The 25,773-nt window shown below is 46.1% G+C and overlaps 1 protein-coding gene across 3 annotated transcripts in view; it reads left to right on the top strand.

Annotated features, from left to right (window-relative positions):
• Positions 1–24,136, top strand: part of CASS4 (Cas scaffold protein family member 4) — a 45,989-nt gene extending 21,853 nt beyond the window's left edge. Inside the window, exons 3-8 of one of the 3 annotated variants that reach the window (XM_049869561.1) lie at positions 1,138–1,560; positions 7,787–7,888; positions 10,333–10,413; positions 11,767–13,080; positions 15,056–15,133; positions 18,902–24,136. In XM_049869561.1, coding sequence (XP_049725518.1) covers positions 1,138–1,560; positions 7,787–7,888; positions 10,333–10,413; positions 11,767–13,080; positions 15,056–15,133; positions 18,902–19,312 — 2,409 coding nt within the window. In that variant the 3' untranslated portion in view covers positions 19,313–24,136. The remainder of the gene's footprint in view (positions 1–1,137; positions 1,561–7,786; positions 7,889–10,332; positions 10,414–11,766; positions 13,081–15,055; positions 15,134–18,901) is intronic. The other 2 variants (XM_049869563.1, XM_049869562.1) reach the window with 2 other exon arrangements.
• The last annotated feature ends 1,637 nt before the right edge of the window (positions 24,137–25,773 follow it).

Here is a 25,773-nt window from a genome sequence, read left to right as displayed (position 1 = left end):
ATTACTCACCTTTGTACCTGTACTCTATCCATCCATTAACCCAACAGGTACTTAATAAACATGTACTAGTGCTGCCCTGGGGATGCAGCAGAGAGCAAGGGAGGTGGGGGTCCTGCTCTCCTGGAACTTAGGTTCTAACCGGGGAGACAGACACCGAGTAGGTGATTGTCACTTAATGAAAGAATAGAAACGTGCTACTTACTGACATGGAAAGGTGTTGAACAAAAAAACAGGGGGAAGCAGTTGAGCCTGGGGGTGGATGTTGGGAATTCTTTTCTAAGGAAGTGATGTTTAAGATGAGCCTGGGAAGGCTAGTGGGATTTCACTGGGTGAAAGGTGGCCGACTGTTTGGGATAGAGGGAACAGCCTGTGAGGAGGACTCAGGCCCTCAGAAAGCATGGCACTCCCAGAGGCTGATGAGGAAACGATACCCATGAGGCCGAAGATGTAGGCGGGAGGAAACTCATACAGGGCCTCGAAGGTTTGGGCAGGGTTTGGGCTTCATCTAAAGTGTACTGGGGAGCTATGGAAGGGTTGTAGAGTGGAGTGAGTCTTCCCTGAGGTTGGGATATTTAGGCTGAGACTCCAAAGATGGGGTAAGAATATATCAGGCAGATGGTAGAGGCAAGGGCCTCTGGGCTGAAGGAAGGAAATGCAAGGCAGCTGTGAGGTTGCTCTAATATTTGTAACTGAGTAGTGTTGCTGTGGAGCCCCAGTGGGGCAGTGGTTAAGAGCTTGGCTGCTAACCAGAAGGTTGGCAGTTCAAATCCACCAACTAGCTCCTTGGAAACCCCATGGGGCAGTTCTACTCTGTCCTATAGGATCACTATTAGATGGAATTGACTTGACGGCAATGGGTTTGGTTTTTGGTCAGTGTTGGTGTGCAGTCCTTGAGTGGTGTGAACAGTTAACATGCTCAGCTGCTAACCTAAAAGTTGGAGGTTCGTGTCCACCTAGAGGCACCTCAGAAGAAAGGCTGGCAATCTACTGCTGAAAAATCAGCCATTGAAAACCCTACGGAACACACTTCTACTCTGACACGCACGGGGTCACCATGAGTTGTAGTCAACCAGACGAGAGCTCATTTTTGGTCGTTAACGATGGTAATAACAAAACCTCTTCTCCCCTCCCCCCCAGGCACTCTTGGCCAAGGCACTTTATGACAACCAACCCGACTGCGTTGACGAACTAGCATTCTGCAGGGGAGACATCTTGACCATTCTGGAGCAAAATGTGCCAGAAAGCGAGGGCTGGTGGAAGTGTGTGCTCCGCGGCAGGCAAGGCCTGGCCCCTGCCAACCGACTCCAAGTGCTCTCAGGAGCCCCTGCAGACAGGCCCTTCCCCCCTCTCCTGGGAGGCCCAGAAACAGCTCTGGCCAGCTCAGAGGAAGCCCACCAGATGGCCTCGCTGCTGTCCCCTCCACTTCCAGGCCCCGTATACGAGCACATGAGGAGCTGGGTTGAGGTCCCCCCACCATCCACTGCCCAAGTCTATGAATTCCCTGACCCACCTCCCAGCGCCAGAATTGTCTGTGAAAAGACTCCAAGCTTTCACAAAGAGGTAAGCATATTTCCAAATGAAATAGATGGGTCAAGGGCTATGGAAATATCTCCCAGTGGTGTCTACTGGGAGAGCCAAATATGCCAGACAGGAACCAGATCCCATTTGGGGTTGGTGTGATTGGGTGAGCTGTGTGCTTGACTGGGGCAGGGAGCCCAGTGGCCCCCATTTCAGTGGTCATTGTTGCTCTCAGCTCTCCGGTGAACCCTGGCTCTCCAAGGCACGCCACGCTTTGCAGGGAGCTGAAAGCTTGATGGAGCTGTGTGCTGTGGAGCAACACCAGGACTACAAGTGAAGGATGTTTTTGTTGTTGTTGCCGAGAACCTTCAAGTCAATTCGGACTCCCAGTGACCCTATAGGACAGAGTAGAGCTGCCCATAGGGTTTCCTAGGCTGTAATCTTTACAGGAGTCCTGGTGGTACAGTGGTTAAGAGTTCAGCTGCTACCCAAGAGGTTGGCAGTTTGAGTTCACCAGCTACTCCTAGGAAACCCTACAGGGCAGTTCTACTCTGTCCTATAGGGTCTCTATGAGTCAGAATCAACTTGACAGCAATGGGTTTGTTTTGTTTTAATCTACACAGGAGCAGATCACCAGGTCTTTTCTCCCTCAGAGCCATTGCGCTGGTTTGAACTGCCAATATTTCAGCCGAACACTTAACCATTGCACCTCCAGGGCTCCTATAGTGATGAACAAACCCACTGCCGTCAAGTCAATTCCAACTCATAGTGACTCTACAGGACAAAGCAGAACTGCCCTATAGGGTTTCCAAGGCTGTAATCTTTATGCAAGCAGACTACCACATCTTTCTCCCGCAGAGCAGCTGGTCAGATTTAAAATGTGTATTCCCTTGACCCAGAAATTGTAGTTCTAGAATTGCTACAGACAGGGGCAGGTTAGCCAGTAAGCAAGGTACGACGGGCTTACTTGTGTTTACTTCCTAATCTGTAGTGCAAAATTTCACATTGATTTGACCACATCTCTGGTCATTTATGTAACCAATATCCCAACAACAAACTCCTGTGCAGCTGGGGGATGGGGGCAGATATCTAAGGTAGTTATAAAGAGAGGCATTTAAATAAAAACTAACAACAGCAAAAAAAATTGTGTGTGTGTGTGTGTGTGCGTGTGTTCACACGTGGAGAAAGATCTAGAAGAACACACACCCAGCTGCTACCAGTGGTTACCCTTGGGAAGTGGCATTGGTTAAGGAGAATGTCAAAGGAGGAGTTAGGCAGGAACCTTTCCTTTTTTTCAGTCATATGTCCCCAGCACCCAGGGCTGTGCCTGGCATGGGGTACTCAATAAGTGGTTGAAGAACCAATAATAGGAAATCTGGCTGACTGTTATATTGAATATATATTACATCTATAATTTTTTTTAATACCAGTTTAAAGGAAAAGAAGCGCTCAGTAAATGCAGAAGGAAAACATTTTTGAAAGGAGAGGAATTAAGAGAAGAGAGGGGAAACGATGTGTCCTTTTCCCCAAAGCCCTGGCCTTCAGGAGGTGTTACGAATGCAGAACAGATTGCATGGCCTTCGCTCACTGCTGGCATTTCCTGCCATCAGACCCTTTGCTTTCCTCTGAAATGACACATCCCACCTGTCCACAGCACTGGGCAGAGGTTGTGCTAACATCCGTGTCCAGAGAAAGGCCGCTCCCCATGATGGAAGTGCTGTGGGGCCCCAGAACAGGCATCTAGCCCCTCGGGCCTCACGCCAACTTCCAAGGTTTCCTTCAAACAGGAAGGTGTTGATTCTTGAAACGATTTTGAGAACTTTAGATTGTCTAACTCCCTGTGCTGTGAGGCACAGAGCTAGACAGCTGTTACACAGAACAGCTGCCCCAATAAGGCGCTGCCTGCAAACACCAGAAGGAAGCCTGGTGAGTCTTCCGAAGGAGTCCAAAGGTGGACTTTTCTGGAACAACTGGCCCAGCTCGGAGCCCGCACGTACAGCGGCTGCCTGAGAAGCCAGCTGAAAGCCCAGGCTGGGCTGTTTCCTCCAAGAGCAACAAGCGACTTCAGTGGAATTGTTCTTTTAATTTGAATTTCTTTTTAAAACCATTTTTAAAAATGACGCTCATTTTCCCCTTCCCCTCAAAGGAAACCAGACACAATGTCTGCTGTTTGCTGTGTCTGCCTACCACTCAGCCCAGAGCCAGGCTCCTCCCAGGTGCCCAATAAGTAATTATTGAATACATGGAGGGACCGGATACAATGTGAGGCTTCATGACCTCGGACTGCCAGACTGACAACAGCAAGAAAGGAAAGATGAGAGACAACTATTGAAACTTCACTCGAGAACAGTCATACATTCGCTTTGACTTGTTCTTGACATGAAGTCCACAACCTGAGCCCTGCTGGTGAGGGGTGAGGCAGCGCACAGAAACCACAGCTGCCGGGGGAATTCAGAAACCAGGGGCTCTTTGCCGCTGGAGTGTGGTTTTTGAGGTGGCCAAAGTAAAACACCTGGGGAACTTTCCTGCCCTTTAGTCCTGCCTTAACTTCCGTCCGTGTCTCCCCTAGCTACATTCTTGCTTCCTCCTTACCCCACCTTTTTTTTTTCTTCTCTGTGTTGTGATCACTTAAAGCAAGAGATGTTGTTTGTGGCTTAGAAGTCAGGGGTCCTGCGTTCCAGGGCAGCCACAAATATGCAGTGACATTACATCCCTCTGCTTTTTCTTCCTCTGCATCATCAAAGGGGGAGTCCCTGGCTGGTGCAAACAGTAGATGTGCTCGGTTGCTAACCAGAAGGTTGGAGGTTCAAATCCACCACAGGCTCCTCAGAAGAAAGGCCTGGTGATCTGCTTCCAAAAGACCACAGCCATCGAAAACCCTCCAGAGTGCAGTTCTGCTCTGGCACACATGGGGTCGCCAGGAGTCGGAATTGGTTTTTTTTCTACCTCTAGAAAAAGCCATGGTATTTTCAGTCACCTCATGTGCATGTGAAAGCTGGACAGTGAATAAGGGAGACGGAAGAAGAATAGATATCTTTGAACTATGGTGTTGGTGAAGAATATTGAATATATCGTGGACTCCCAGAAGAGCAAACAAGTCCATCTTGGAAGAACTATAGCCAGAGTACTCCTTAGAAGGCAGGATGGTGAGACTTTGTCTCATGTAGATCGGACATGTTATCAGGAGGGATCAGTCCCTGCAGAAAGATATCATGCTTGGTAAAGTAGAGGGTCAGTGAAAGAGAGGAAGACCTCACGGAGATGGATGGACACAGTGGCTGCAACAATTGTGAGGATGGCACAGGACTGGGCAGTGTTTTGTTCTGTTGTATACAGGGTCACTATGGGTCGAACTGACTTGAAGGCACATAATAATAATAATCATAGATTAAAAATCAAAACCAAACCCACTGCCATTGAGTAGATTCCGACTCACAGTGACCCTATAGGACACAGTAGAACTGCCCCCATAGGGTTTCTAAGGCTGTAATCTTTATGGAAGCAGACTGCCACATCTTTCTCCCTAGGAGCAGCTAGTGGGCTTGAATCCCAGAACTTTTAGTTATCAGCTGAGCACTTAACCACTGTGCCACCAAGGCTCCTCCCTCTAGATTAAAGGTAGCCCAAATTTAAACACAGAGAAGGTTGAAGCAAGTCACCTTCCTCCAGGTCTATAGCTAGAAAAGCCCTCTGTGGTCCTCCAGATCAAAAAAAACACTCTTCATTTTACAAATGAGGTCATTGGTTCCCAGTTAGGTGAAAAGACCCATCCAAGGTCACAGTGCTAGAACTGGAACTCAAGCTTCCTGTTTGCATCTGTGCAGATCCATCACTGTCACCCCCCATGACCGACCATGCCCTGAAGACACAGCCCTTTTCTCAGCCATCTTGGTATGGCCTTGGTCTTCACTTGGCAGCCTCTTGTGGCTGAAATGTCTTTTCTTTCCTGTGAAGTTTTTATGGACTATGACATTCAGGCCTTAGGGGCACAGCTCAGTGAACATCCGCAACACGAGCCCACCCGTGTCACCAGGATCCAGGTGAAGAAACACACAGCTAGCACCCTAGAAGCCCCCTCCTGCCTTCTCCCAGGCACTTCCCTCCCAGGGTAACCATTATCTTGAGCTTTGTTTTACTTTTTTCTTCTAACTTCCTTAATGTAATATTGCTGACCTGACTGTCAAAAACAGGCATCTAAAGAGCATATTTGATATTGGTTTAAATTCAGAGAAGGGAGTCTTTTGTATCTCGAGTGACCAGGGACAGATTTCCTGATGAAATTGTTCTTGGACCCACTAGTTCTTCAACTGGAGTTTCCTTCTATCTCCCTAAACCTTTAAAAACCATGTTTCTAAAAAAATAGAAGGTTCCTTAATTGTTTGCCACCTTTAACCTACATTTTCCCAGAAACGTTGGGCATTTTTGAATGGGCTTCCTTCTATCTGAATTTCCTCTATAGTGGTAGGAAAGTCCCTTTGCTCTCTGAAGGTGGTCTTGTGGCTGTGCGTGACCCAGAAAGTCACCTATAGACATAACTGGGTCTGAATTAACAGGGGCCCAGGAGACGATGGAACAGCGTTTGGGAAGGCTCTACAGTGGGAGAGCGTTTGGCGTGTTGGAATAAGTCGGACCGTGATGGAGGAACAGCATCACATGGGGCTGGAAGAGATGGTCAATGGCCAAAGACATGGCATCATGGCCCTGGAGGCTGGACAATGCATGGCCTGTGAAGGCTGATAGGGACCAAAACCAGTTGTCAAGTTGACTGCAACCTGTGTGTATCAGAGTAGAACTGTGCTCCGTAAGGTTTCGGATGGCTGATTTTTGGAAGTAAATAGCCAGGCCTTTCTTCCAAGGTGCTTCTGGTTGGACTTGAACCTCCAACATCTCAGTTAGCAGCCGAGGTGTTAACCGTTCGCACCACCCGGGGGACTTCAGCCTGTTAAGGAGTGTGGATTTAATACAAAGTACAATGGGGATCCATTGAAGAGTTTGTCCCAGACCAGTCAGCCTAAGGCCACCAGGGCCAGACCCACACTCTGACCAAGTCAGGTTCATTGTCCCACTGCAGTAGGGGACACTGCAAAGAGGAAAGTGCAGGATGTCTCACAAACAAAGAAAAGGTGGCGATATTTTGGGACTGGGGAAGGGTGGAGTTTCAGAGTTTGAAGCACTGTTTCCATTGGCTCAAAGCAAAGCAGGGCCATAGATATAAAGGGCCAACATCAGGTCTGAAATGCAAAGTGGACCCAGGCTGTTGTGTCCTCAGGAACAACAAAGTTAGGAGAGATGAGGACTGTTGTATCCAAATACCCGCTATCTGAAGCCCCATACCAGGGCTGGGAATCAAGGCTGCTTCTCGACTCAGCGCCTCCAGGCAAGAGTACACGTTCAGTTCTTCCTGGTATAATTCGTCAGCGATGCTTCTGAGAAGTGTAGGAGTTTAGAGAAGGAGCCCTGGTGGTGCAATGGTTAAAGCACTTGGCTGTTAACTGAAAGGTCAGCGGTTCAAACCCACCAGCGGCTCCTCCAGAGAAAAGGCCTGGAGATCTGCTCCCATAAAGATTACAGCCAAGGAAACGCTATGGGGCTGTTGTATGTACGATGTCCTGTAGGGTCACTAGGAGTGGGAATCAGCTCGATGTTACCCAACAGGAACTTAGAGAGCGGAATTTCTTTGTGAGGAAGAAAGAAGTCATCACTCAAAGAACAGGGTTGCATTGACACTTTGCAGCTGCAGCAAGTCCTTGGGAGAAATCTCCTTCCTGTCCACATTGCATCTGGCTTCATCTGTGTCCATTATTCCAGCCCAGCGAGTGGCCAGCGGGTTTTTACGGTCCGAGTCCACTTTTACTATCTCAAGTGGCGCACATCCATCATCAGCCAAACACACAAACACGAGCACTTCCCGCATGCCATCCCAGGGCTGGGTCCTGGGGACACCGCTGCAAACAAGGGGTCCTGTCACGGGACTGGGTACTGGGAATGCAGCAACGAACAAGGGGCCCTGTCATGGGGCTGGGTTCTGGCGACACCACCCCAAACAAGGGGCCCTAACCTGATCCTGGTGAAGTGCCACCTGGACTGCCCTTCCCTCATTGCCACAGATTTAAATCCAGACCCGGAAGTGAAGGGCCTGCCACTTAGCTAGGTTAGGCAGCAACCCCTCAGGAATGTCTGCCACTGTCTATGTTGTATGAGATGATTCTAGGCACAGTTGTTATATCCACAGTGACATTTCCTTTCCCTTTTTTCTCTTCTCTCCAAGACTTTCCTCACACTTCCCAGACCCATGCAGTCCTCATTGTCAGCTCTGCCTTCCCAGGTGTATGACATACCTACCCAGAGCCGGATCCTCCCAGCCATTAAGGTGAGTCTCATTCCCAGACCGTGATCCACCCAGGCTCGTTGGCATCCAAGCCGCCCCCAGACATTACCTGTCCACTTTACTGGTAGGGGGCTGTCTGCTGGAGCTTCACCCCTCCTAGCTCCACAGGACTCACTGCCCCTTAGAGGCCACTTTGTAATCTCCTCTGTGCCCCCCGGGGCCCAGACCACCTCAGGAGAAAGATGCAAATACTTGATTTCTGAAATTTAAAAAATGTTACTTCTCACAATCACACACGTAAGGAACGTGCTTCTTAGTTCCGACAAATATACAAGACCAAGTGGGCAACTCCTGCCCAAAAGCAAGATGAGAACGCAGGAAGGGACAGGAACTGGACAAATGGTCATAGTGAACCCGAGGTGAAAAGGGGGAGAGTGCTGTCACATTGTGCGCATTGCAACCAATGTTACAAAACAATATATGTATAAATTTTTAAATGAGAAATTAACTTGAGCTGTAACCTTTCACCTAAAGCACAATGAAATTTAAAATTTGTTTTCACTTCTCATTTACAATAGATATTTTATATATGTATGGTATATACATAGGAGCCCTGGTGGTGCAGTGGTTAAGTGCTCAGCTGCTAACCAAAAGTCAGCAGTTAGAACCCACCAACTGCTCCAAGGGAGAAAGATAATGGCAGTCTGCTTCCGTAAAGATTTATAGCCTTGGAAACCCTGTCGGGCAGTTCTACTATGTCCTATAGGGTCACTATGAGTCAGTACCGACCCGACAGCAATGGGTTTGGTTTTGTTTGTTTGTTTCAGGGCACTTAGCAGCGTGTCCAGCCAAATGGAGTCTATCACCAAGTGTTAACTGGTGTGATCAAAAGTAGTGATGGAGGCAGGGCTGGCTACGTAATTTGCGAGTCTCAGTGTAAAATGAAAACGTGGGGCCACTTGTTCAAAACGGAGCCCTGACGATGCAAGGGTTAAGCTAATCAAAAGGTTGGGGTTTGAAAGCACCCAGCCACTCCACTGGAGAAAGACCTGGCAATCTCCTCCTGTAAAGATTGCAGCCAAGAAAACCCTACGGGCTTTCTGTCACATGGGGTCAGAATCGACTCGATGGCAATGGGTTTGGTATTGGTTTATGGTATGTGTGTGAGTGTGTGTTGTTGTTGTTAGGTGTCGATTCTGGCTCACAGCAACCCCATGTGTGCAGAGTAGGACTGCTCCATAGGGTTTTCAAGGCCTTTTGTAAGCAGATCCCCAGGACTGTCTCCCAAGGTGCCTCTGGGTTGGTTCGAACCAACAACCTTTCGGCTTGTAGTCGAGTGCTTATCCATTCATGCCACCCAGGGACACCTGTGTATATATGTGTATATATTAACAGACAGACACACACACATTTATTTGTTAAGTCTTGTATGTACCAACAAAAACCCATTGCCGTCAAGTCAATTCCAACTCACAGAGACCCTACAGGACAGAACAGAACTGCCCCATAGGGTTTCCAAGGAGTGGCTGGTAGAATCAAACTGCTCATCTTTTGGTTAGCAGCTGGGCTCTTAACCGCTGTGCCACCAGGGCTGCAAGATACATACCACAGGCTTAAAGCTGATCATATCTGGGGAGTGAGATTTTAGGCTTCTTTTCTTTTTTTAACTTAACTGTATGTAACTAGGAAACTCTGGTGGTATAGCAGTTTAGTGCTACAGCTGCTAACCAAAAGGTTGGCAGTTCAAATCCACCAGGCACTCCTTGGAAACTCTGTGGGGCAGTTCTACTCTGTAGGGTCACTATGAGTCTGAATCGACTCAACAGCAGTGGGTTGTTTTTTGTTTGGTATGTAGCTGGTACATCACATTGGTAAGACATGCATTACGTAGCCAGAAAACAACTTCGCTCACTTCTTAACCCATCAAAACTCCCCTGTGGCATTAAGCTCCCCTGCCCCTGTCCTCAGGCTAACTCACAGTAGGAAGAGAATCACTGTTTTAAACTCAGGCTCCAAACCAGCTGCTGTCAAGTCCATTCCAACTTATGGTGGCCCCATGTGTCTTAGAGTAGAACTGTGCTCCACAGGGTTTTCAATGGTACATTTTTTCAGAAGTAGATCAATAGACCTTTCTTCTGTGGTGCCTCTGGGTGGACTCAAACCTCCAACCTCTCCATGAGCAGCCAAGTGTGTTCACCCTTTGCACCACCCAGGGACCTGACTCGGGTGATTGCAGTCAGCTCTCTCTATAGTTTATCCTCCATCTCCAGTCAGGAAGGTGCGTTTTGAAAGCACAAAGTCTGCTGTTGAAAACACGTCCACTGCAGCATACACATCCCACCGTAAGAGCACAAGGACCGAGAGCCCTAAAATCTTCCACAATTTGTGTTTTCATTTGGAGAAAACATTGGAGTGGGGAGCATTTGTGACGTGCAGCCACCAAGCAGGAAAAATCCAAGTTGTTCTCCTTTGCGGTCTCTTCCCAGATGCCGGAAAAGCAGCAGTTATATGACATACCAGCCAGCCCTCAAAAGGCAGGACTGCAGGCTCTGGGCAGCCAAGCCAGTGTAAGTACGGAGAGGGCCTGAGACCCGATGCTAGGAGAACCTGACCATGCTCTGGGGAACTGAGTAGCTTGGTCAAAAATAGGAACACAACTCCCTCAAAGCAGAGACCTTATTTGAGGCCAAACCAGTTGCCATTGAGTTGATGCTGACTCATGACGATCCCAAGTATGTCAGAGTAGAACTTTGCTCCATAGGGTTTTCAATGGCTGTGACCTTTCAGAAGTAGATTGCCAGGCCTTCCTTCTGAGACACCTCTGGGTGGACTCCAACCTTCAACCTTTCAGTTACCAGCCAAGTTAATAACCATTTGCACCACTCAGGGACTTCCTCATTTGAGGCAAAACCCCTTAATTCCAATGGTGTTCTGGAATAGAACTAGGTATGTGGTTTTGAATAAGACGTTCAACTTCTCAATGCCTCAGGGTCTTATTACAGGCTTCTTAGGAGTATTAAATGAGATAGTCCCTCCAAAGGATCTAGTACAGTGCCTGGCACAGAGCAAAAACTCAATAAACAGTAGATAATTTCTTCTTGTTATTGAATACTTCATCGACCCATTATGGTAAAGTAGGCTTTTCCTTGTACATAGGGGAAATATGTGTGGTTTGATTTGAAGTCTGTGTAATCCATGTTTATTATTGCATTCTACCACAAGTACACCCTAGTCTTATTGCTGTGTGCCTTGAAGTCAATTCTGACTCACAGGGACCCCACATGACAGCGTAGAACTGCCCCATAGGGTTTCCTGGGCTGTAATCTTTATGGGAGGAGACTGTCAGGTCTTTTCTCTCACGGAGCTGCTGGTGGGTTCAAGCCACCCACCTTTAGGTTAGCAGCTGAGCGCATAACCGTTGCACCACCAGGGCTCCTTTAAATAGCCTTAGGCCTGAGGTTACTCAGAAAGGCTTTACAAAAGAAGTGGCATTTCAGCTGAGTGTGGAGGCATGCCTATGAGTCGGTTCAATGAAAAGGAAAGGATTGGAAGGGCGCGGAGGGCACAGGGAGTCATTTGGGCAAAATTAAATTAAACAAGCACTCTGTGTCCAGGGAAAGGTGAGCAGCCAAGTGCCTGGATCTGCAAGGAGGCCAGTGGCGGATGTAGCAGGGGCAGGAGTGCTGGAAGTAGAGAGAAAAGAGGCTCAGGGAGGGTGGGGCTGGATTGTGAAGGGCCTTGAAGATAACGGCAATGGCGAGCACTGAAGAAGCTTCAGCAAGGGAGTGACAACTGAGTTTTTAAGAGGCACAGTGTCTGGCACTCAGTAGGTCCTCGGTATAACACGTTTGCTGTATAAGTCACGCAAGCCCTCTTTTTATCACGACTAAACTGGTTAGCTTGGTGTGGTTTCTCCACAGGAACACAGTGCTCCTCTGACATCACTGATGGCTGGAAGAGGCAGCTACAGCACATTACCAAACCCTCAGAAGGCAGAATGGATTTATGACACTCCGGTGTCTCCAGAAAAAGCCAGTGTGAGAAACACGCCTCTGAGCAGCTTGGGGGAAGAAACGAGGTCCCACTCTCTTCCCAGGCTTGTCCCCACTTTCCATGGTCCTTCCCTGGATAGCAGGGCAAGCTCCCTCAATCAACATACGTATAAAAATGTGTCCAGGCAGAAGAAACTCAGTCTTCCAGAAATTCCTGCTTATGGTCTTCAGGTACCTAGGGACACGGATGCCCTGGATGAGGGTGTCACCTACAAGGTTCCCTCAAGCTTTCGGATTCCCCGAGTGGAGCAGCAGAACACCCAGCCAAACATTTACGACATCCCTAAAGCGATGGCCAACATTCCTCCAGGTGTGAAAGAGCTGGAGAAAGCAGGCGGGGCCACCAAGACTTGCGTGGACCACAGCTCCTCATGGTTCTCTGGACAGGCCACATCCACGTCTCCTGAACTGGACTTGCCGTCCGTTTCCAGTTCTGACAGCAGCAGGGCCAGCGTGGTTTCTTCCTGCTCCACCATGTCCACAGATTCCTCCTCAAGCTCGTCCTCGGAGGAGTTGGCAAAGGAGCTCTCCATGGACCTGAACGTGGCCAAGGAGACAGTCACAGCCCTGCAGCACAAGGTGGCCAGAGCCGTGGCAGGCCTGATGCTCTTCGTAAGCAGGAATTGGAGATTTAGAGAGTATCTGGAGGCCAGCGTTGACTCTGTCCATAGGGCCGTGGACCACGTAGAAGAATCTTTAAGAGAATTTCTGGATTTTGCCCGAGGGATCCAGGAACTGGCCTGTCACCTCACTGACAGTAACCTTCAGGCCAGATTTAAGGATCAGCTCCAGACAATCTCCCGCTCCTATCAGACCCTGCTGGAAACAAAGGAAAGCCTGGATAGCTGCCATTGGTCCCTGGACATTCTTGTGACGGACAAAGTCCAAAACAACCCAGATGACCTGGAGAGATTTGTCATGGCGGCACGGATGGTTCCAGAAGACATCAAGAGGTTTGCCTCCATGGTCATTGCCAACGGGAGGCTCCTTTTTAAGCAGAACTGTGAAAAGCAAGAGACCCTACAGTTGGCCCCAAATGCAGAATTTAAGCTTAAGAAATGCATCCAGCTTCCCCAGAGGGAAAATGAATCATACCAAAGGAGCACTCCTTTTAATAAACAAAGGGAAAATGACCACTTCCCTGAACTAGTGAAGAAAAACAAGACAAATGTCTGTGGACAGGTGAGTTCAGAGTCCCCGGTGGTGGAACAAGGGGGTTGCGGGTGTTACCTACAGTGGTTACCGCAGAGTTAGATGCTGAGAATCTTGCTGTGTGGGAGTTTGGGAGACCATGGTTCTGTATTCTAGGTGCAACCTATTAGCAAGTGAGATAAATAATATTAAGACAGGTTAAAAGAAACAAAAACAGTTGCCATCAACTTATTTTCGATTCATGGCGACCTCATGTATATCAGATTTTTTTTGTTGTTGTTGGAGGTAGATCACCAGTCTTTTCTTCTGGGGCACCTCTGGGTGGACTCAAACCTTGAACCTTTTAGTTAGCAGCCAAGTGTGTTAACCGTTTGCACTGCCCAGGGACTCCATTAAGGTGGATACCAAAACCCAAAGCCAAGCCTGTTGCCATCGAGTTGATTCCGACTCATAGTGGCCCTATAGGACAGAGTGGGACTGCCCCATAGAGATTCCAGGGGGCACCCGGTAGATTCGAACTGCTGACCTTTTGGTTAGCAGCCATTACACTTAACCACTACACCACCAGGCTTTCCACCGAGCCATCAGGGTTTCCATTAAGGCAGATAGGTCAGCGTATCTGGAAATGTTTGGAGTTCTGGTTTACCTCTGGTGCTGGGAATTAGAAATGATTTCTAAAATACATTCTTTGAATAAATTTTTAAATCTCATCCTTAGGTTTCCTTACATTTTTGGAGGTCATAAATTTACTGGTAGTCAATGTGTTTCTAAGAATCAGAAGAGAAAGTGTAAGCACTCTTCCAATCTCTCATCAGCCTCCAGACTCTAGTTACCCTTAGACATTCCTTGCTGGCTGCATTCAGACGTTATAGAAAGAGAACCTTTACTTCAGGGATTGTGAGCCTCAAGAGGTAACTCGGAGGCTTGGTCTCTGTGTCAGAGAGACAAGATGGTGCCACAGGCCCCAATAAAAAGGCAGCCTTTCTCAGCCCCAGCCCTGGTGTTCGATGTAAATGCTTGGTGGAATAAGAGTGTGAACACATTCTAGAGAAGCTAGAAATGTGAGTTTTTTAGCTTCCCAATTTTTAAAGTGTGTGTGTGTGTGTGTGTGTGTATAGAGAAAGAGTGAGAGAGCCCTGAATTGACTCTATGGCAATGGGTTTGGTTTTGGTTTTTGGTGGCACAGTGGTTAAGAGCTTGGCTGATAACCAAAAGGTCGGCAGTTCAAATCCATGAGCCACTCCTTGGAAGCCCTATGGGGCAGTTCTGCTCTGTCCTATAGGGTCACTGTGAGTCAGAATTGACTCAACAACAACAGGTTTGGTGTTTATATGTGTGTGTGTGTGCACATGTATTTCTATGATTTTTTAAGATGCTACGTAGGCCATTATATTAGGCTATGTTGATAGGCAGCTACCAACAAGTTTGGGGTTGTCTGTCACCCAAAGTCTCCAGTGGTTGAAAAAAGGCATCAATAGGCAGAACCATTAACAAATATGTAAGGTGGAATGCTCAAGTTTTAAAGCGAACTTAAAGAGCTATAGGTTGTTGTGTGCCATTGAATCGATTCTGACCCATAGCAACCCTATAGGATGGGGTAGAACTGCTTCACAGGGCTTCTTCGGCTGAAATCTTTACGAGAGCAGATCGCCAGGTCTTTCTCCTGAGGAGCGGCTGGTGGGTTCAAACCAATGATTAGCTGCCGAGCACTTATCCGTTGTGCCACCAGGACTCCTTAAAGAGCTATACCAAAACCAAGCTTGTTGCCGACTCATAGCTACCTGTAGGAGAGAGTAGAACTGCTCCATAGGATTTCCAAGGCTGTAATCTTACCAAAGCAGATCACCACATCTTTCTTCCGTGGAGCAGCTGGTGGGTTTGAACTGCCAACCTTCTGGTTAGCAGCTGAGCGTTTAACTGCTGCACCACCAGGGCTCCTTTAAAGAGCTATATAGTAGTATACAAAGCATTCGAGTTGGTAATTCAAAAGGTTTCTATTTTTCAGAAGTTACCCAACCTAGAAGAGAAAGAAAAGCACATCTCGAAACAAAGGGTAGATAAAAACAAAGACTTAAGAACAAAGGTAAGCGCCAACGGTCACTATCCAATAGCTCTGATTAAATTGCTTGATTCCTAGAGATGGCTCATCATGCTAAATTATCATGCTACAGCATTATCACCAAGGGGTCACCCACATAGGGGAGATGTGCTGTTTGCTTGTTCATTTGTTTGTTTGTTTTCCTCTTTTAGCAGTAAAAGACGTTCTGGGGTCCTCAAGTCAGTGACCCTCAGAGTGTGGACCGTGAACCACTGAACCATCAGTGAGGTGATTCTAGGTGGCGGCTACCGCTAGTGTGGGTGGGGCATCCAGGTGGCAGCAAACAGCATTGGCTCTCACCCTTCTGACCTTCTCTTTTCATGCTTCTATTATCATTTTGGTTTGGGGTTTGTGCATCTTGAACACCTCTCTGATGCTTGGTGTTCTTTTTTTTTTTTTTTGTAAATCAAAGATGCTATCATTGTGCTTATTTTTTAAGGCAGATATTCTTTACTAGACAAGCTAAACTATTGTCTGGTTGTAAGTAGACTCTTGAGGGATGTTTTTGGTTTAAATTTTAAAGATTGTCTCAGGGCAGTGGTTTCAGGGGTTGAGCCAGCTTCCATGGCTCCAGAAAGTCTGGATCCCATGAGACTTTGAAGCTCTGTTCTGCATTTGCCCTTTTGATCAGGATCCTTCTATAGAGATCTTTGATCAAAACGTTCATGAATGGTAGCCAGGCACCAACCAGTTCTCCTGGTCTCACGGCAAAGGAGGAAGTTGTTCACGGAGGCAATTAGCTACACATTCCATATCCTCCTCCTAGACCTGACTCTCCTTCTCCCTCTGTTGCTCCAGGCACATAGAGACCAATTGTCATGCCTTAGATGGCCACTTGCAAGCTTTTAAGACCCCAGGCACTACACAACAAAGTAGGAGGTACTACCTCCGGGTTCATTGTGCTTATTTTTATTGGTTACCTTATATTTGTGAGAAATGAATGTGATTTTCCATTTACTAATTACAAAAGTTTCTTTTAAAATTAATTTAAGTGAAAACAATGAGTCCATTTAAAGAAAAAGATTAAGCAAGTGGAAGTTTAAGAGGGAGGCGGAGAGGGCATAACATGTGAAGGTTGCCTGTGAATAGCTGAAGCCGTTCAACAACCTGGGTTACAGGAAGGGAGTACGGAAGGACAGAGATGTTGAATGACTTGGACAAGATCATGTGACTTCTCAGAGGCAACTCAGGATGAGACCCAAGCCTCCTGATGCTCAGTTCCCCAAACCCCAAATATTAAACGTTGGGCCTGCCATATTGCTGAGTCATGCTATTTTGTTCAACATAAAGTATACTTTAGACCAGTGGTTCTCACACTTATAAGACCAAAAAGCCTAACTAGCTGCAGTCGAGTCAATTTTGACTAATGGCGAGCCCACAGCTATAGATTAGAAATGCACACCATGGGGTCTTCAAGGCTGTGGCTTTCAGAAGCAGATCATCAGGCCTTTCTTTCAAGGCACCTCTGGTGAGTTCAAACCACCAACCTTTCAATTAGCAGCCAAGTGCTTAACGGTTTGCACCACGCAGAGACTCCTCAGCCACCTATTAAACTATTATTAAAACACAGATGGCTGGCACCACTCTGAGTTTCTGATTCGAGAGGTCTGTGGTGGGGCCTGAGAATTTTTACTTCTAACAACTTCCCAGGTGGTGCTGATATTGAAGCTGCTGGTCCAGAGGCCATACTTTGTGAACCACTGCCCTCGACTGACTGGGTATCTTAGTGTGGGGCAGAAAGCACTGTTGACCTTTTAGTGGGCACTTCTCCATTGTGTGGGATGCACTGGTTAGCACCCTTAGCCACCTGTCCACTGTCTCTGCTGCTCCCTTGTCAATGCGCTAAGCAAATATATCTCCACACATTTCGAACACGCCAGGTTGAGAACGATGGTACATTTTTTTACTTACCCGTAGTTAATATTTTCAAGCTGTTGTTGTTGTTAGGTGCCATCGAGTCGATTCCAACTCATAGCAACCCCATGTGACAGAGCAGGACTGCCCCGTAGGGTTTTCTTGGCTGTAATCTTTACGGGAGCAGATCGCCAGGTCTTTCTCCTGCGGAGCTGCTGGGTGAGTTCAAACCATCAACCGCTCTGGTTGGCAGCTGAGCGCCTAACCATTGTACCACCAGGCTCCTTATTTTCAAGCGAAGATACCAAATATTCCAAGATCTAGGTTAGTATTTCTACCCCAGGCAGTATTCATCTCGTCCCCTCTGCCCCCATAGAGTTCATCTCAAAAGACACCAGGATCTTTTCTTCATATTATAAAAATAATACTTTTTTTTTTCATTTTCCAAATATTGAAAATTTAATTATGAATATACTTCTCCAAAGAACACTTTCCTCCTCCTTCTCTGACTCCACCTCCAACACTATCATACCTGGGAACACAGCCTCTCCTGAAAGATCTCTGTTTTGTATCACACTTGTCCAAGTGCTCTTCAGGCTGTGAATTCTGAGATCACAGGTAGAAGAGAGAGTTATGCAGTTTAATAGATGAGTGAGTTTCAGACTTAGCAGATTTGGCTTTGAACTCTAGATTTAATTCACTAATCAAATGAGCTTTTGGCAGTCACTTATCTTCTCCACCCTTTCATTTGCTCCTCTCTAAAATAACACAGGGGTTTCGATTGTTACCTGGAGTGGTCTCCACTCAGTTAGATGCTGAGAATCTTTCATAGTGTTTAGGCTCTTAGGAGACATTGGCTCCATGTTCCAGAAAATGAAATTCATGTAAGTGAAAATCTAGATGGAACCCATTAGCAAGAAAGACAAATATTTTAATGTTAAGGCCAAGAGGTCAGCATATTTGGATTTCTTCTAGAAATTTTTGGAGTTTGGGCTCATCTCTGATACTAGAATTAGAAACGATTTTTCAGATATTTTTAAAGATGTTCTTTGAATACATTGTTAAATCTAACTATCTTTGCATTTTTAAAAGTTATAAATTTAGTCATTGTGAATGTGATTTTTAGAGTGGGTTTTGTATGTTTTGTTGAGAGAACTGAATCAGTATGTACATGTATACACACACACATATATATACATGTATGTACACATAATACATATTAAAAAAAAAAAAAAACAGTGCCGTCAAGTCGATTCTAACACATAGTAACCCTCTAAGACAGAGTAGAACTGCCCCATAGAGTTTCCAAGGAGTGCCTGGCGGATTCGAACTGCCAACCTCTTGGTTAGTAGCTGTAGCACTTAACCACTATGCCAGCAGGGTTTCCATTTATATACATAAATGTGTATATATATATATATAAATAACCAAACCAGTTGTCTTTCAGCTCATGGTGACCCTATGTTTTTTAGAGTAGAACTGTGCTCTATAGGGTTTTTATGGCTGTAATATTTTGTAAGTAGATCGCAAGGCCTTTCTTCCGAGGCACCTCTCTGTGGATTTGACATATATATATGCTAAATATATTTTTGATACATATATCAAACCCATTGCCATCAAGTTGATTCTGACTCATGGCAACCCCATGTGTTTCAGAGTAAAACTGTGCTCCATAGGGTTTTTACAGCTGTGACCTTATGGAAGTAGATTGCCAGGCCTTTCTTGTGTACTTTGAAAACTTTAAAGTGCTAAGCAAATGTTGCAGTATTGGGCTTCCTAAACACAACTGTGCTTTTTCTTATAGACAGTCTTGCAAATTGAGCAAAAACAGGAAAAGAGAGGCAACCACGGGCTGCTGATTGAATCTCTTTCTTATCTATGTTTTCTGCCCTCGTCTAGAATCCCAGCACTCTTCTACCCCAACCTTTGAGTCTGCAGAATCCGGAGAAGAAAATCCACCTTTCTGAACACTGCCGGCTCTATTTTGGGGCTCTATTCAAAGCCATCAGCGTATTCACCAGCAGCCTCAGCAATAGCCAGCCCCCTGAGAACTTCATCACACAGAGCAAGCTGATCATTGTGATCGGGCAGAAGCTGGTGGACACTCTGTGCAAGGAGACCCAGGAGCGGGATGCACGCAATGAGATCCTGGGCTGTAGCAGCCACCTCTGCAGCTTGCTCAAGAACCTGGCCCTGGCCACCAAGGACGCCGTGCTTCAGTACCCCAGCCCCGAGGCCCTGCGGCACCTCCAGGCCGAGGCCGAGACACTGGAGCGACACACACGGCAACTCCGACAGGCCCTGGAATGAGATCTTCCCACCTCCCTCCTTCCCGTTAACCTCAGCCTCAGCTTCACGCCCATCACCTATTCCACTCTGCCCCATGGGACAAACCACGCTGGGGACACACCAACTGGCTACCACAGCCACTGTGCCCAAAGCCTGTATTACAAGTGACTAAGCAATCCCAGAGGAGCCCTGGTGGCCCAGTGCTTAAGCACTTGGCTGCTAATGGAAAGATCAGCTGTTCAAACCCATCCGCTACTCCGCGGGAGAAAGGTGTGGCAGTCTGCTTCTGTAAAGATATACAGCCTTGGAAACCCTATGGGGCAGTTCTACTCTGTCCTATAGGGTCGCTGTAAGTTAGAATCTACTCAATGGCAATGGGTTTAAGCAACCACAGGGCACTGACTTACCCACAGGAGTCAGGGAAGACAGCTGGGTATGAAGTAAGGACCCTGCTAAGTTTGCACAGTGTCAGTGTTTGAAGTGACTTTTCGGAAATCAATTTTTATCTTGGTGAAATGTGTGCACCTTTTCAATCCATTCAACAGTTATTCACTGAGCACCTACTACGTGTCGACTTCCAGGTGCTAGAGGTGGAGCAGTAAACCAGAGGTCCTGCCCTCATGGAGTTTACGGTCTAGTAGAGGAGACAGTCAGTAATGATGAAGAAATACATAAACAATATGCCAGCTGATGATAAATGCTACGGAGAAAGTAACACAGAGGAAGGGGAAGAGGGCTTATTTTCAAATGATTCATTTCTGTTGCATCTGTTAGAAAACGTAATGCGTTTTTCATTGTGGATAGAATTAATTCTGTGATATTGGTATGAATTATGTACCTGTCTTGCATCAAAAAAAAAAAAAAGGGAAAGAAAGAAAACGTATATATATATACCTAAAAAAATATACCTATGTATATGTATATATACAGTGAAACCTGTGAGAGCTGAAACTTGATAGAACTACCTTGTTTTTCCAGGTCTCGCAAGTTTTCTTGCATGGTACAGTCACCACTTTTCTATCACTCGTTTTAGTTGAAAATATTTGCGTTTTCCTTCTCTGACAGGTTTCCATGTTACACAGATTCCAGCTTTCACAGGTGTTACTGCATATATATATATATATACACACACACACATATATATTATTTGCTATTTCATCATAACCTAGTTAAAGATGTATATTTACAACTTAATGTGTTTGTTGGGTTCCCTATTAATTTATTTTTGTACACTATACATTCCGTGTTGATAAATTCAGTATGCTCAATCAGACTGTTGTACTTCAACAGTCTCAAATCTTCTGTTACAGTTTATAATATTATTTAAATATAATTGGTTTCAACTTCATCTGTAGCACCCCTTTCTTTGGAAAAGACTTTGATCCACGTCACCCGTGTTCTGACGCTAAAGTAAGGCCTCCAGTGTTCACTTTTGTCATTCCAGCACTTCTCCCTGAAGCCTGCAGAGAGCTGCAGTAGAGGCCGAGTTCTGTGCACAGCTGGCAGGGGAAAAGCCAGCTGCCTGTGGTACCGCAGCCAGGAAGGTGCTGCATGGACAGGATGCCCCTCTCTGGGCACAGGTCTGGAAGTGGCACCGAGCTGCCCTCAAGTCAAATCACCTCCTCTTCCTCCCCTGACAGCTGTGCCTTTAGCTCAGCGTTGCTATGGTTACATCATCCCTTCACTTCAAGTGAAGGTCCACATCTCTGTGCTCATGTCAGCCACATAAACAGCTTTGCGGCCTGCAAGCGCCACCACACCTCAAATGGCACCAAGTCCAGCTCCCATCTGCTGCTCTGCATCGGGTCAGCCCTGACTCACAGCGGCCCCACGTGTGTCAGACTAGAACTGTGCCCCACAGGGCTTTCCTCAAATGGCACCAAGTCCAGCTCCCATCTACTGCTCTGCATCGGGTCAGCCCTGACTCACAGCGGCCCCACGTGTGTCGGACCAGAACTGTGCCCCACAGGGCTTTCCTCAAATGGCACCAAGTCCAGCTCCCATCTGCTGCTCTGCTTCAGGTCAGCCCTGACTCACAGCGGCCCCACGTGTGTCAGACTAGAACTGTGCCCCACAGGGCTTTCCGTGGTGATTTTTCAGAAGTAGATCACCAGGCCTTTCTTCCAAGGGGGCTCTGGGTGGACTCAAACCGCTAACCTTTTGGTTGGCAGCTGAGTGTGTTAACCATTCACACCACCCAGGGACTCTTGCACTTGGTCCCTGAAACCCAAACACATTGCCATCGAGCCTATTCCAACTCATAACGACCCTGAAGGACAGAGTAGAGCTGCCCCACAGTGTTTCCAAGGCTGTGTATCTTTATAGAGACAGACTGCCACATCTTTCTCCCACTGCTGCACTTGGTAAGCACTTTTAAAATACGGTTATTTTTATTGTGTTAGTCTCAGGGTCCTTAAAAATGAATCCTCTCTCCATGAGGCTTGCTTCTCTATGATTGGACAGAGAGACCCTAAAAGACCACGTCCTTTGAATGGCTGTGGTCTGCATCAGTTAGAACTCCTTCTGTTACAAGTGATAGAAAACCATACCCAATCTATCTTCAGCAATAAAGAAAATTCATTGACTCAAGTATCTTAAACTAATCCAGAAGTAGACTGGTTTCTAGCCTGATTAGTTTCAGGGGCTCCAAGAGTGTCACAAAGACCATTTCTCTGTCACACTTTCTCTAGGTTGACACCTATGATTGCAAGGTGCTGTCCCAAGGTATGTCCTTTTGGGTTTATGTCCACAGAAGAAGAAAGAACAAGAGACTTCTCTCTGCAGGTGCCTGTCCCTGAAATTTCCATGATGGGCAGTGGCATGCAGTGCCCAGGCTGACCTAGACCTGAAATCTACCAGACATACAGACACACACTCTCCCATGTGTCCTGAGAGAGACAAAGGGATGGCTCCGTCAAGAACCGTGAACTGTCTCAGATTTTATGCTACTTCAGGCTAATAAGTGAGCTTGCCACAGTTTCATGGATGCTGATAGAAGACAAGAGATTCTGGGGTTGGAGACTAAGGACTCTTATTCCTCCCAGTGTAGCAAAGAGCTGGACCTTTGTCTTCACATCAGTTTCCCACGTCCAAGTCCCAGGGGGGCGATGCAGAGGTGGGCTCAGGTGGATCCTATGCTTATGTCAAAGCCAAGAGACCCAGCATAGGAAACTCCAATCTTTTATAAGGGGATTCAAGCAAACCTGACCAAATTTTGTCTCAGAGGGAAACATTATCTTTATTATATTGGATTGCAAACAAACCTGCCCTTCTGCTCTTGAGGGGTACTCTATCTCTGTCTTCCAAGGGTGTTTGCTTGCTACAAATGTTCTTGAAAAGACAGTCCAGAACAAAATCCTGTCAGTGCATCTGTTCAGCAGACAAGCAGAAATATGAGAAATCCATGGAGAACTGTCTCCCAACAGGATCCTCTAGCAAAAGTCTAGACTGTCGTTGGGAGAAGGAGGGATTGTTGCAGGGAGACGGACAATACATTTTTACTCCTCTGGGCACAATTATTTTTCGCATAATAATAGCCAACATTTATTGAGGGATTACTGCATGCTAGGTACTGTTCTAATGTTTTAGATGTTATAACTCAATCTTCCATTAGTAACCTGCTCTCTAAGAGATAATGAAGAGGTCCTATTGGTTTTAGAACTATACACACACACATATATACATATATATATACACACACATCATGTGTACATGTATACATTTGAAATGAGTTAAAACCAAGGACATTTATTCACAAAGTACAAAACCATTAGGTTTAAATTAATGAAAAATGCTGCTCTTAGCTAAATGTACTTCCTTCCTTTTTTGAAAGAGAGAGTTTATGGGAGGAGTTCCCTCTGATTAATTCAGTAAGACAATTACTTCTGAAAATGTTTAAAACATAGAATAAAACCTTTTTATTTATTTATTTATTTGCTTTTGGCTAAGCCCTTTTGTTTAAACGCTGGAGTTGTGTACCATTTCCTCCCAGTAAGGAAGAGGAAATGGTGGGTAGTACGGTGGTATGGTGGTGGTAGCGACTCGACCACAGTTAAGGTAAACTTCATCAGGAGGATGGACGTGGTGAGGAGCCTGTTTAACAGATCTTACAGGGTGACAAACCCAGGAGAGTCATGTTCCTGTTTGGTGGTTACTATTTTTTGACAAAACATCTTTTTCTTTTTTTTAACAAGATTTCTTTTTAAATTTTTTGTTTTTCCTGAATGTGCTCCGTGTCTCCAAATGTTACCCCTTTGTGTTTGCACTCACAACAAGGTGAAAAGATGCTATTCCCTTCTGCCTCTTTTTGTTTCGCCCATTCACTTAACAATATTTATTGATCTGCCAGCCTGTAGCTGATTGCTGGAGATGCTGCAGGGAACAGAACAAAGGCTCTGCCCTCATAGCGCCTTCATTCCAGCTGGAAGAGACAGGAAATCAGGGCTGGGACAGGGTGAGGAGAGTAAGGCACTCTCCTCAGATGCAAGATTTGAAGGGTCAGCAAAAAACTCAGCCATCAAGATAAATATTACCAAGATAATATTCTGATGCAATACTTCAGAAAAACAACATTAATGCAAAATGGAATCCAAACTTCCTGGAACCATGAAGGCTGGATGAACCCCCAAGACTACTGCCCTGAGATAATCTTTAAACCAAAAATATTCCATGAAAACAAAAAAGAGCAATGATGAATCTGCAAAGCATCTCACAACATGGATGAATCTGGAGGGCATTAGGCTGAGTGAAATAAATCAATCACAAAAGGGCAAATATATAAGACCACTACTATAAAAACTCATCATAAGGTTTACACACAAAAAGAAACAATTTTTGATGGTTACGAGGGAGGGGAGGAGTGGGAGGGAAAAGCACTAAATAGACAATAGATAAGTGGAAACTTTGGTGAAGAGTAAGACAGTACGCAACACTGGGAAAGCCAGCACAACTTGTGCAAAGCAAGGTTATGGAAGCTCCATAGACACATATGCAAACTCCCTGAGGGACCAAATTACTGGGCTGAGGGCTGTGTGGACCATGGTCTCGAGGAACATCTAACTCAACTGGTGTAACATAGTTTATAAAGAAAATGTTCTACATTCTACTTTGGTGAGAAGCGTCTGGGGTCTTAAAAGTTTGTGAGTGGCCTTCTAATATACTCCACTGATCTCACCCTGTCTGGAGCAAGGGAGAATGAAGAAAACCAAAGACATAAGAGAAAGATTAGTCCAAAGGACTAATGGATCACAACTACCACAGCCTCCACAAGACTGAGTCCAGCACAACTAGATGGTACCCAGCTACTAGCACCTCCTGCTCTGACAGGGATCACAATAGAGGGTCCCGGACAGAGCTGGAGAAAAATGTGAAACAAAATTCTAACTCACACACACACAAACACACACAAAACAGACTTACTGGTCTGATAGAGACTGGAGAAAACCCAAGAATACAGGCCCCGGGTACCCTTATAGGTCAATAATGAAGTCACTCCTGAGGTTCACCCTTCAGCCAAAGATTAGACAGGCCCACAAAACAAAATGTGACTAAATGGGCACACCAGCCCAGTGGAAAGACGAGAAGCCAGGAGGGGACAGGAAAACTGGTAATGGGGAACCCAAGGCCAAAAAGGGAAGTGTGTTGACATGTCGTGGGGTCGGCAACCAATGTCACAAAACAATGCATGTATTAATTGTTTAATGAGAAACTGTTTTGCTCTGTAAACTTTCATCTAAAGTAAGTATAATAAAAAAAAAAAATTCCGAGATGTCTTCTTTAAACCAAGCAATAATTTAGCATAACTAGTAAAGAATGTCTGCCTTGAGCACTGTGTTCTTTTAATAACTATCTATACGGCATCAAAATGACAACAGCAACTCGAAAAGTTAGATACGCAAGTTGGGAGGGCAGTGAGTTTTTGCTAATGGGGGAGGGACAATTCGGAAAGGGAGGGTGAGAACGGGCGCACAACTTGAGTGCAATCAGTGCCACTGAACTGTACGTGGAGAGACTGTTGAATTGGTGCATGTGCTCCTGTATATATTCTCAACGAAAACAAAAAATAAAATAAATTCAAAAAATTAATGTATAAAATACATGATGAACAAAATACAAAAATTAAATTTATAACAGAATGTATGGGAGTGATAAGAGCAATGAAGAAAGATGGAACAAGATGGGGGAATACTGTGATGGGGGAGGGGTGCTCTTTTCTATGGAGAAGTCAAGGGAAAGCCCTCTGAGGAGGGGACCCGGGAGAGTCGCTCAAGGGAGCTAGCCTGAGGAAGTTCGGGGGCAGAGTGTCCCCCAAGAGGAAAGGGCAAGGCAAAAGCCTGTGGAGCCATCAAGGCAGAGGAGGGAGGTCATGTGGCTGGAGCCAAGGAAGGGAGGAAAAAAATGGAGGACATGAACTGGGAGGAGTAGCCAGGGATCAATTCATATAAGGCCTTGTATGTCATTATGATGTGCGTTGGAGTCAATTC

The sequence above is a fragment of the Elephas maximus genome, chromosome 25 (assembly GCF_024166365.1).
Source record: "Elephas maximus indicus isolate mEleMax1 chromosome 25, mEleMax1 primary haplotype, whole genome shotgun sequence".
Taxonomy (NCBI): domain Eukaryota; kingdom Metazoa; phylum Chordata; class Mammalia; order Proboscidea; family Elephantidae; genus Elephas; species Elephas maximus.
The sequence above is the reverse complement of the archived record's forward strand: the minus strand, read 5'-3'. Positions and strand labels throughout refer to the sequence as shown.